Raw genomic sequence first — 12,267 nt, 5'->3', positions numbered from 1 at the left:
GGTATATGAACAACTTGAAAACATCTTAAGGGTAGAAGCGACGTAGCTGTTTGATGTTCCAAGCGTTGTCGTAGATCTCGCCTTGATTGCTGGCCAGCTTGTATGTTCCGGGCTTCAGAACTTTGGCGATGACGAATGGCCCTTCCCAGGGGGGCGTGAGCTTGTGCCTCCCTCGGGCGTCTTGTCGCAGCCGAAGCACCAGGTCGCCCACCTGGAGTTCTCGGGACCGGAACCCTCGGGCGTGGTAGCGTCGCAGGGACTGTTGGTACCGCGCCGAGTGTAGTAAGGCCCTGTCCCGAGCTTCCTCCAACTGGTCCAGCGATTCCTCTCGGCTGGCTTGGTTGCTTTGTTCGTTGTAGGCCCTCGCCCTCGGGGAGCCGTATTCCAGGTCAGTGGGCAAGACAGCTTCAGCCCCGTAGACCAGGAAAAACGACGTGAAGCCCGTGGCACGACTCGGCGTCGTCCTTAGGCTCCAGACCACCGAGGGGAGTTCCTTCATCCATCGCCTGCTGAACTTGTTGAGGTCGTTGTAGATCCGAGGCTTGAGCCCTTGTAGAATCATGCCGTTGGCACGCTCTACCTGCCCATCCGACATGGGATGAGCCACGGCGGCCCAGTCCACCCGGATATGGTGATCTTCGCAAAAATCCAAGAATTTTTTGCCGGTGAACTGGGTGCCGTTGTCGGTGATGATGGAGTTCGGGACCCCGAAGCGATGGATGATGTTAGTGAAGAATGCCACCGCCTGCTCGGACCTGATGCTGTTCAGGGGTCGGACCTCGATCCACTCGGAGAATTTGTCGATGGCGACCAGCAGGTGCGTGTAGCCCCCGGGCGCCTTCTGCAAGGGACCGACGAGGTCCAGACCCCATACAGCGAAGGGCCAGGTGATGGGTATTGTCTGCAGAGCCTGAGCGGGCAGGTGTGTCCGCTTCGCATAGAATTGGCACCCTTCGCAGGTGCGGACAATTCTAGTGGCGTCAGCCACCGCCGTTGGCCAGTAGAAGCCTTGCCGGAAAGCATTTCCAACGAGGGCTCGGGGTGCTGCGTGGTGGCCGCAAGCCCCCGAGTGTACTTCTTGCAGCAGTTCCTGACCTTCGGCGATGGAGATGCATCGCGGGAGGATGCCCGAGGGGCTGCGATGGTAGATCTCCTCTTCGTCGCCCAGCAAGATGAATGACTTGGCGCGTCGCGCTACCCGCCGAGCCTCGACTTGGTCGAGGGGTAGCTCTCCTCGACGGAGATATTGCAGGTATGGGGCCTGCCAATCTTGGTCTGGCGTGGCCCCGCTCTGCCCTTCCTCGACGTTCAATGCCCCGCCCTCGGGGGCCGAGGGTACCTCGGGCTGGGCCGAGGGTGCCTCGGGCTGAACCGAGGGTACCTCGGGCTGAGCCGAGGGTACCTCGGGCTGAACCGAGGGTACCTCGGGCTGGGGCGCGTCGTCGGGCTTGACGGAGGGTTGATGCAGATCCCGGGAGAAGACGTCCGGGGGGACTGTCGTTCGCCCCGAGGCTATCTTAGCCAGCTCGTCTGCGGTTTCGTTGTAGCGTCGAGCGATGTGGTTGAGCTCGAGCCCGAAGAACTTGTCTTCCAGGCGCCGAACCTCGTCGCAGTAGGCCTCCATCTTCGGGTCGCGGCAGTGGGAGTTCTTCATGACTTGGTCGATGACGAGCTGCGAATCACCGCGGGCGTCGAGGCGTCTGACCCCTAGCTCGATGGCGATCCGCAATCCGTTGACCAGAGCTTCGTACTCGGCCACATTGTTGGACGTCGGGAAGTGGAGGCGCAGCACGTAGCGCAAGTGCTTTCCGAGGGGCGAGATGAAGAGCAGGCCCGCGCCGGCCCCCGTCTTCATCAGCGACCCGTCGAAAAACATGGTCCAGAGCTCCGGTTGGATCGGAGTCGTTGGTAGTTGGGTGTCGACCCATTCGGCCACGAAATCTGCCAACACTTGGGACTTGATGGCCTTCCGAGGGGCGAACGAGATCGTTTCGCCCATGATCTCCACTGCCCACTTTGCGATCCTGCCCGAGGCCTCTCGGCACTGGATGATCTCCCCCAGGGGGAAGGATGACACCACAGTTACCGGATGGGACTCGAAGTAGTGTCGTAGCTTCCGCCTCGTCAGGATCACAGCATACATCAGCTTTTGAACTTGTGGGTAGCGGATCTTAGTCTCGGACAGCACTTCGCTGATGAAGTAGACCGGCCTCTGAACGGGCAATGTATGCCCTTCCTCGTGCCTTTCGACCACAATCGCGGCGCTAACCACCTGAGTGGTCGCGGCGACGTAGACCAAGAGGGTTTCCCCGTCCGCTGGCGGCACCAAGACTGGCGCCTTCGTAAGGAGCGCCTTCAGGTTACCGAGGGCTTCCTCGGCCTCAGGGGTCCAAACAAAACATTCGGCCTTCCTTAAGAGGCGGTACAGAGGCAGACCTCTTTCGCCGAGGCGTGAGATGAAACGGCTCAGGGCCGCGAGGCATCCCATGACCCTCTGTACCCCTTTTAAGTCCTTGATGGGTCCCATGCTGGTGATGGCCGCAATCTTCTCCGGGTTGGCTTCGATGCCTCGTTCAGAGACGATGAACCCTAGGAGCATGCCTCGGGGTACCCCGAAGACACACTTCCCAGGATTAAGCTTGACTCCTTTCGCCTTGAGACACCGGAATGTCACTTCAAGGTCGGAGAGGAGGTCGGAAGCCTTCCGTGTCTTGACTACGATGTCATCGACGTAGGCCTCGACTGTGCGTCCGATGTGTTCGCCGAACACATGGTTCATGCACCGCTGGTACGTCACGCCTGCATTCCTCAAGCCGAACGGCACGGTGACATAGCAGTACATGCCGAACGGCGTGATGAAAGAAGTCGCGAGCTGGTCGGACTCTTTCATCCGGATTTGGTGATACCCCGAGTAGGCATCGAGGAAGGACAGGGTTTCGCACCCAGCAGTGGAATCCACGATTTGGTCGATGCGAGGCAGAGGGTAGGGAACCTTCGGACATGCTTTGTTGAGACCAGTGTAGTCTACGCACATCCGCCATTTCCCCCCTTTCTTCCTCACAAGCACAGGGTTGGCAAGCCATTCGGGATGGAATACCTCTTTGATGAACCCTGCCGCCATTAGCTTGTGGATCTCTTCGCCAATCGCTCTGCGCTTCTCCTCGTCGAATCGGCGCAGAGGCTGCCTGACGGGTCGGGCTCCGGCCCGAATATCCAGCGAGTGCTCGGCGACATCCCTCGGTATGCCGGGCATGTCCGAGGGACTCCACGCAAAGACGTCGGCGTTTGTGCGGAGAAAGTCGACGAGCACTGCTTCCTATTTGGGTTCGAGCCCGGAACCGATCCGGATCTGCTTGGTGGTGTCGCCACTGGGGTCGAGGGGGACGGCCTTGACCGTCTCCGCTGGCTCGAAGTTGCCGGCATGGCGCTTCACGTCTGGGACCTCCTTGGAGAGGTTCTCCAGGTCGGCGATGAGGGCCTCGGACTCGGCGAGGGCCTCAGCGTACTCCACGCACTCCACGTCGCATTCGAACGCGTGTTTGTACGTGGGGCCGACAGTGATGACCCCGTTGGGGCCCAGCATCTTGAGCTTCAGGTAGGTGTAGTTGGGGACGGCCATGAACTTCGCGTAGCATGGCCTCCCTAGCACGGCGTGGTAGGTTCCTCGGAACCCGACCACTTCGAACGTCAGGGTCTCCCTTCGGAAGTTGGAGGGTGTCCCGAAGCAGACTGGGAGGTCGAGTCGCCCGAGGGGCTGGACGCGCTTCCCAGGGATGATCCCGTGGAAGGGCGCAGCGCCTGCTCGGACGGAGGACGGATCGACGCGCAGAAGCTTGAGGGTCTCGGCGTAGATGATGTTGAGGCAGCTGCCCCCGTCCATCAGGACCTTGGTGAGCCTGACATTGCCGACGACGGGGTCGACGACGAGCGGGTATTCCCCCGGGCTCGGCACATGGTCGGGGTGGTCGGCCCGGTCGAAAGTGATGGGCTTGTCGGACCAGTCTAGGTAGACTGGCGCCGCCACCTTCACCGAGCAGACCTCCCGGCGCTCTTGCTTGCGGTGCCGAGCCGAGGTATTCGCCGCATGCCCTCCATAGATCATGAAGCAGTCACGGACCTCGGGGAACCCCCCTGCTGGGTGATCTTCGTTCTTGTCGTCGTCGTGGGCCCTGCCACCCTCGGCGGGTGGCCCGGCCCTGTGGAAATGACGCCGAAGCATAACGCACTCCTCGAGGGTGTGCTTGACGGGCCCCTGATGGTAGGGGCACGGCTCCTTGAGCATCTTGTCGAAGAGGTTTGCACCTCCGGGGGGCTTCCGAGGGTTCTTATACTCGACGGCGGCGACAGGGTCCGCGTCTGCGGCGTCGCGTTTCGATTGCGACTTCTTCTTGCCTTTCTTCTTGGCACCGCGCGGAGCAGACGCCTCGGGATCTTCTTCCGATGGGCGGCCCTGGGGCTGCTTGTCCTTTCGGAAGATAGCCTCGACCGCCTCCTGGCCGGAGGCGAACTTGGTGGCGATGTCCATCAGCTCGCTCGCCCTGGTGGGGGTTTTGCGACCCAGCTTGCTCACCAGGTCGCGGCAAGTGGTGCCGGCGAGGAACGCGCCGATGACATCCGAGTCGGTGATGTTGGGCAGCTCGGTGCGCTGCTTCGAGAATCGCCGGATGTAGTCCCGGAGCGACTCCCCCGGCTGTTGCCGGCAGCTTCGAAGGTCCCAGGAGTTCCCGGGGCGCACGTATGTGCCCTGGAAATTGCCTGCGAAGGCTTGGACCAAGTCGTCCCAGTTGGAAATCTGCCCCGGAGGCAGGTGCTCCAACCAGGCGCGAGCAGTGTCGGAGAGGAACAGGGGGAGGTTGCGGATGATGAGGTTGTCGTCGTCCGTTCCACCCAGTTGGCAGGCAAGGCGGTAGTCTGCGAGCCACAGTTCCGGTCTCGTTTCCCCCGAGTACTTTGTGATAGTAATCGGGGGTCGGAACCGGGTCGGGAATGGCGCCCGTCGGATGGCCCGACTGAAGGCCTGCGGACCGGGTGGTTCGGGCGAGGGACTCCGATCCTCCCCGCTGTCGTAGCGCCCCCCACGCCTGGGGTGGTAGCCTCGGCGCACCCTTTCGTCGAGGTGAGCCCGACGGTCGCGTCGGTGGTGCTCGTTGCCGAGGTGGCCCGGGGCCGCAGGCGCGGTGTTGCGCGTGCGCCCGGTGTAGACCGAGGCTTCCCGCATGAATCGGGAAGTCGCGGCATGAGGTTCCGAGGGATATCCTTGCCTCCGGGATGCAGTGCTCTCGGCCCGCCGGGCCGCAGCGCCTTCCAGGAGATTCTTGAGTTCTCCCTGGATTCGCCGACCCTCGGTGGTTGACGGCTCCGGCATCGCGCGGATGAGCATCGCTGCGGTTGCCAGGTTCTGACCGACCCCACTGGATGCGGGCGGCGGCCTGATCCTGGCATCGTTGGCGACGCGGTGTTGGAGACCTTGGGGCAGATGACGTATTTCTCCGGCCAGGGGTTGGCCCACCAATGCCTGTCCGACGTCCCGACGGATCGGCTCAAGCGCTCCTGTTCCCTCGTTGAGCCTGGCCTGCGCCTCGCGGACTTGCTCGAGTTGTGGGTCGTAACCCCCCGCCGGAGCGGGGACCACAGCTAGCTCCCGTGGGATGTCGGCGCGAGGCACCGGCCTAGGGAGATCACCATCCTCCGGCATGCCAAGATGGTTGCCTTCGGTGGGATCCCCTAGCTCGATGTGGAAACATTCGAGGCCTGGGCCGCAGCTCTCGTCGCCAAGGCTGCGGCTTCCATCGGAACAGTCGGACAGACAGTAGTCACATGCGGTCATGAAGTCCCGCACGGCACTGGGGTTGCCAAGTCCGGAGAAATCCCAACCGATGCTGGGATCGTCATCTTCCTCGGACCCGGAGGGCCCGTAGGTCGAGACGTCCGTCAGTCGGTCCCAAGGTGACCGCATACAGAACCTCAGTGGGGTTGCACTCGCCTCAACGAGAGCGCCCGCCAAAACGAGGTCGTTTGGCGGGTTGAGGCCGAGTCGAAATGACGCAAGATGGGAGTTAGTCGTTACCTTTTGGTCGACGAGGAGCGACGTAGTCACATCGGGGACTGGTTGCGCCGTCATCTCTGGTTCGAGGGCGACGTCCTGCAGGCTTTCCGCGAGCGCGCCGGCGTCGTCTTCTTGCTCGGGGTCAGCGTGCCGCGGGGGGACGGCGCTCGCCTCCGTCTCAAACGCGAGGTCGACGTCCGGCGTGCCTTCCGTCGGGGCGTCGGGGGCGTCGATTCGCTCGACGGCCGGCGAAGCGCGGCCTCCCGTCTGGCCTTGACGGCTCCGCCTCCTCCTCCGTTGGCCGGGGAGAGAACGGAGCGAGCCCGAATATTGCTCTTTCACCACGCGGGGAAGACGTCGTCGATTCCGCCGCCGGCGGGCGGGTTGTCGGCCACCATTGTCGTAGTCGCGCGGCGGTGGAAGAAGTGTCATGTCGTAGCTGCCGTCGAAGGACATGAACTCGAGAGTCCCGAAACGAAGCACCGTCCCGGGCCGGAGAGGTTGCTGGAGACTGCCCATCTGGAGCTTGACGGGGAGCTGTTTGTCAGCACGCAGCAGGCCCCTACCTGGCGCGCCAACTGTCGGCGTTTCGAGACAGGGGGGTCCCTAAGCCGACGAGTGAGTGTGCTGCGTGCCCCAGCCCAGATGGGTCGAGCGCGTGGGCGAGCGCGAAGGGGGGAGAGGCGAGGCGGCCGGAGCCGAGCGTGAGAGAGGTGGAAGTCCCGCGGCCTTCGTGTTCGTCCCGCGCCCAGGTCGGGTGCGCTTGCAGTAGGGGGGTTACAAGCGTCCACGCGGGTGAGGGAAGCGAGCGGCCCCAAGAGAGCGCCTGTCCCGTCCTCGGTCCCGCGCGGCCAACCTTCTCTGAGAAGGCCCTGGTCCTTCCTTTTATAGTCGTAAGGAGAGGATCCAGGTGTACAATGGGGATGTAGCAGAGTGCTACGTGTCTAGCGGAGGGAGAGCTAGTGCCCTAGGTACATGCCAATGTGGCAGCCGGAGAGATTTGGGTACCCTGCTGGTGTGGTGTCGTGGCTGTCGGAGGTGCGGCGGAGCCTGATGGAGGGACAGCTGTTGGAGCGGTCGAGTCCCTGCTGACGTTGTCCTGCTTCCGTAAGAGAGCTGGGGGCCGCTGTCGTCATAGAGCTTGTGGAGCGCCATCATTGCCCCTCTGGCGGAGCTGGCCGGATGAGACGCCGGTCTTGTCCTCCGTGACCCGAGTCAATTCGGGGTGGGATGATGATGGCGCCTCCTGTTGACGTGGCGGTCTGTGCCCTAGGCAGGGTGACGTGGGGTTTCCTCCGAAGCCGAGGTTGAGTCTGTCTTCTGTTGCCGTGGCCGAGCCCGAGCCAAGGGGTCGGGCGAGGCGGAAGTCGTTCAGCCGAGGCCAGGGCGGAGTCCGAGCCCTGGGGTCGGGCGAGGCGGAGTTTCGTCGTCTTCCGGGTCTTAGCCCGAGTCCGAGCCCTGGGGTCGGGCGGAGCGGAGTTCGCCGTTTTTCGGGTCTTAGCCCGAGTCCGAGCCCTGGGGTCGGGCGGAGCGGAGTTTGCCGTCTTCCGGGTCTTAGCCCGAGTCCGAGCCCTGGGGTCGGGCGGAGCGGAGTTCGCCGTCTTCCGGGTCTTAGCCCGAGTCCGAGCCCTGGGGTCGGGCGGAGCGGAGTTCGCCGTCTTCCGGGTCTTAGCCCGAGTCCGAGCCCTGGGGTCGGGCGGAGCGGAGTTCGCCGTCTTCCGGGTCTTAGCCCGAGTCCGAGCCCTGGGGTCGGGCGGAGCGGAGTTCGCCGTCTTCCGGGTCTTAGCCCGAGTCCGAGCCCTGGGGTCGGGCGGAGCGGAGTTCGCCGTGGCGCCTTTGGCAAGGCCTGATTGCCTGTCAGACTCACTCTGTCGAGTGGCACTGCAGTCGGAGTGGCGCAGGCGGCGCTGCCCTTCTGTCAGACTGGCCAGTGGGGCGGTGGAGTGACGGCGGTCACCTCGGCTCTGCCGGGGGCGCGTGTCAGGATAGAGGTGTCAGTCCACCTTTGCGTTAAATGCCCCTGCAATTTGGTCAGTCGGTGTGGTGATTTAGTCAAGGTTGCTTCTGAGCGAAGCCAAGGCCTTGGGCGAGCCGGTGATGTGTCCGCCATAAAAAGGGGGCCTCGGGCGAGACGGAAGTCTCTCGAGGTCGGCTGCCTTTGGCCGAGGCTAGGCTCGGGTGAAGCGTGATCGAGTCACTCGTGTGGACTGATCCCTGACTTAATCGTGCCCATCAGGCATTTGCAGCTTTATGCTGATGGGGGTTACCAGCTGAGAATTAGGCGTCTTGAGGGTACCCCTAATTATGGTCCCCGACAAGTAAATTAAATATATTACTAATATGATAGAGAAAATAGATTAAATCTGTACAGTAATTTTAAATAATATAAACTAATCGTCTATTTAATATCAATACTATATATTAATTAGAACTTTAGGTGATAAAATTTCGTTTGGTTAAACCATGAGCCAGCTTATAGGTACAGCAAATTGATCCAAGCTGACAAAAAATCAGTTTCAGCTAGGTTCGTTTTGAGTGTGAGCCGTCCAGCTCAAGATTTTTTTTAGCCCTACTTTTCACAAAGCTGCTGCACTCGTTTAGATTCTCTGACCCTGCTCCCGAGAACTCATCGACGCCGTCCATGCTGTCCTCCTCTCCGGCGCCGTCACAAGAGGGCGCCGCCGTTCCCTCCTCCTGGGCGGAAGCTGCGTCCTCGGCGGCGCTCCGGCACTACCGCTCACTGGCCAAGAAAGGGAAGCCGCAGGGGCGCGAGTCCACGGTCCTCGCCGCCATCCTCCTCTCTGCCCCGCAGGACTCGCACAGCCTCACTGTGCTCTCCATGGGCACCGGCACCAAGTGCCTCGGTGCCTCGATGCTCAGCGCACGTGGGGACCTCGTTCACGACGCGCACGCTGAGGTCATCGCTCGCCGCGCGCTGCTCCGCCTCGTCTACTCCGAGATCGGCCGTGGCGCCCCGCCTGATTGGCTGGTTGCTTCCGGGGATGCTGGGAGATGGAGGCTGAGGGATGGGCACTGCCTTCATCTTTACATCACACAACTCCCATGTATGTGCCATGGTAGTGAGTAGACACTGGTGTTCTTTTGTTTGGATTCCGATTGTTTGTCCTAGAGCATGCTATGTAGAATACAATGCTAAGTTAGGAATAGCTAAATTTTTAACTGCTCGGACTAATTGTTCAACAACCCTGCATCTTTGTATGTAAACTGATACAAGTGATACTTGTGCTGCTGCACTTTCGCAGACCTATTCCATCATTTTTTTCTTGTCGGTTGTGGCAATATCCTGATAACATAGTTTGATGGTTCCAGTTGATTTGGTGACTTTGTGTAGGTGGAGTCATGCCAGTACCACCATCGCAGTCTGATTTGCCAAGAAAACAGCTGAACAGTATGAATGTCGGTATGCTTATACTGTCTTGATGTTGGTGTTCTACATAACAGTACCTTCAAAGTTTTGAGCTCGTAATTTTCATGTACCCTAACTTTTAAGTATGGTAGTGTCTTCCATGGTCCTTGTCCCGGTAACAATTAGTTTGAGAATTGTTTAGTTTACAAACCAGATGTATTTTAGTTATGATGGTTTCTTGATTTTGTCTGCTGCCCTTATATATTGATAAAACAGTAGCATGGAAGTGTGGTGCTCCTAGCTAGTTGACTTAAGTAACCTCTGTGCAACTGTCCAGCTAAACTGGAACAGTGGAACTGGACTGCTTACATTGTTTTTTTATGCTTAATGGAGGGTCCATTTTACACCCCGGTAGGTGTTTGATACGATCCACAAGATTGGTACATGCTGACATTTGTCTCTATTGGTTCTGCCAACAGAAATTGAATTCATTGTATTGCCCACATTTTAACAAAACTATATTTCATCCTATTACATATGTCATATATTTTCTAATATAAGTATACTACTCTGTATATCAGAAATTGGCTTTGTTCAAAGGAAACCAGGGCGTGGTGATACAACATCGTCCATGAGCTGCTTTGACAAAATCACCCGCTGGAGCGTTGTAGGAATTCAAGGTAACCATTTCCACTTCTGTTGATAAGATCAGAAACATTTTAACATGTGCTATTCATCTTGTAACAGTAGTTAAGATATATATGTGTGGAACTTCTGCCTCTATGTCAACATGGAATTTTCTATGCATCCAATTCAGCATTGCTATTTTCTTGCATCCTATTACTGTTTTTTTTATATTGTGCCCTTTAGTGGTTACAAAATGTCCAAGTAGGATAAATCCTCTTTCTGTGCATTCCTCAACAGGTGCATTGCTGTCACATATACTGGAACCCTTGTATTTGTCCACCATTACTATTGGACAATTACCTGATGGTACTCCTGAACGGTTCTCTATTAAAAATAATATCAAGAAGGCCCTGGATGCTCGTCTGTCCTCTCTACCCACCGAATTGCCGCCTCCTTTCAAAATGCAGAAGGTTGGTGTTCCTTTTCTTATGTTCCAGTAACTTCTCCACGATAACAAATCATTTCTATCTTCAGCCAAAGGTTTTTGAGGCGCCTGTCCCACCAACAGAGTTTCAACAGATTCCTGGAGACGTACGCCTCTTGACATGCGGGTAGTATATGGTTTGTTCCATGAGCTGGATCCTTTTCCCCCCATTTTGTCTCTTTCTTTATGCATCCGTTTATTGTGCCATTCTTTTTTACTGAAGCGTTAGCTTTGTCGTTTATCTTTTACTAGGTACTCGATTTGTTGGAATAAATCCGGTTTGCATGAAGTTGTCTTAGGCACAACTGGTAGGAAACAAGGAACCTCATCAAAGGCAGCACACTTACCCTCCACCGAGTCACTGGTCTGCAAGTAAGCGGGTCTTTTCCTTGTGTGGATTTCTTCCATCGCGATTCTGACGCAAAACCGTTGAGAGGACCGTGTGTTGACTGTTGTCCTAGGAGAAGACTACTAGAAGCATTTTTGTCCCTTGAGCATCCTTTGGTGAGGCAACTAAAATGCGAGGAGCTATCTTACCGGGCACTTAAGGTATTTCGTGATCTCTGGGATAAACTGATGTTTAGTACTAAGACATAGCGTTTTTTATTCCGCCAGGTTCTTCCTATTGATTTCACCTGCTACCATCCAAGAACCGATTACAAACGTGTCTGATTTTCTGTTCCTGTTGCAGGATACGGCTCATGAATACCATCACGCGCTTGAGCTCCTCAGGAAGGCCCCATTTTTTGGCTGCTGGCGAGCTAAGCCTACATTTGTTGATTCGTTTGCAGTTTCACGGTGATGTCTCGTGAACTGGTGAATGCCATCTCCCTGTTTCTTTTTGTCTGTTGAAAAAACATACTATCTCCGTCCCAAAATATAGTTCTTTCTAGCCTATTTTTTTCCGATCCATATTAATAAACGTATAAATAGTGTAGAATGAATTATATTTTAGGACCGAGGGAGTAGGTCTGATCCAGCTTTGTTCTGTGTGAAATTGTATATGTTGGTGGTCCATGAATGAATCAAACTGAACTTATGCGCGCGTGCTGCTGTCACTTGATTCCAAGCACTCCCTCCCGGCCTCCCCGCGCCAGGTATCTATATTTTAATATTTGATCTGCTTAACTTCCCTCCTCTGCCTCTGAGCACACGTTAATGGCAGAGAGTTCAAGTTCTGAATAATGGTAGGATTTCAAGTTCTTTTACTCAAGAATCGAGATGTGAAATTTATCGCGCGCGTGACTGCGTGAGCACCGAACAACTAATGCCTTTCTGCTCGCTCGCTTCAATTTCCTGGACGAGCCTCACCGAGGTTATCAAGTTCCGTTCCAAACCCAAGGAGACAAACGCGCGCACACTGAGCACTGACACAGCACATGCTCCGCACTTCCGCAGGTCCAGGTCGTTTTTGAGGTTCATCGGCGTCAAGCCGTCAGCCGCTGCCGGTCCATTTGTTCTCGACGGATGGATCCTGGAATCCCGCCCGACTCCCGAGACTGGAGGACAAGAGACTCCGGAGACCGGATCACAAGCAAGCAACATGTTCGTTTGGTTTGGCTTTAATTTGTAACGAATTTTATTGTTTTTACAGGATTTTGTATCTATAGTTTACAGCTGACTTTAATCTGAAGCAAACAGCATAATACATAGAGGTCGAATGGCCAGGCGAAAGAGAAAGAGAGATAAAGTTAGACACTAAAAAAATGAAATAAAATTATTGATATAATAGAAAGATAATTG

At 56.9% G+C, this 12,267-nt stretch overlaps 1 protein-coding gene across 7 annotated transcripts; it reads left to right on the top strand.

Annotated features, from left to right (window-relative positions):
- Positions 1–8,569: 8,569 nt before the first annotated feature.
- LOC100193265 (uncharacterized) lies at positions 8,570–12,172 on the top strand. 7 transcript variants are annotated; one of them, XR_004855851.1, is made up of 10 exons: positions 8,570–9,111; positions 9,399–9,467; positions 9,995–10,093; positions 10,338–10,510; positions 10,575–10,651; positions 10,777–10,896; positions 10,992–11,073; positions 11,216–11,621; positions 11,690–11,839; positions 11,923–12,172. XR_004855851.1 is itself a non-coding variant. In NM_001349831.1 (8 exons), exons 1-8 carry the CDS (start codon positions 8,688–8,690, stop codon positions 11,324–11,326), a joined length of 1,161 nt encoding a protein of 386 aa, NP_001336760.1. In that variant the 5' UTR covers positions 8,665–8,687; the 3' UTR covers positions 11,327–11,562. The 7 variants fall into 7 exon arrangements, 1 of the variants encoding a protein (NP_001336760.1); XR_004855847.1 differs by having other exon boundaries at positions 10,986–11,073; positions 11,700–11,839; XR_004855850.1 differs by having other exon boundaries at positions 10,986–11,073; positions 11,690–11,711.
- The last annotated feature ends 95 nt before the right edge of the window (positions 12,173–12,267 follow it).

This window comes from Zea mays, chromosome 2 (assembly GCF_902167145.1).
Source record: "Zea mays cultivar B73 chromosome 2, Zm-B73-REFERENCE-NAM-5.0, whole genome shotgun sequence".
NCBI lineage: Eukaryota > Viridiplantae > Streptophyta > Magnoliopsida > Poales > Poaceae > Zea > Zea mays.
Note: the sequence above shows the minus strand (reverse complement) of the source record. Positions and strands in the feature narration are given on the sequence as shown.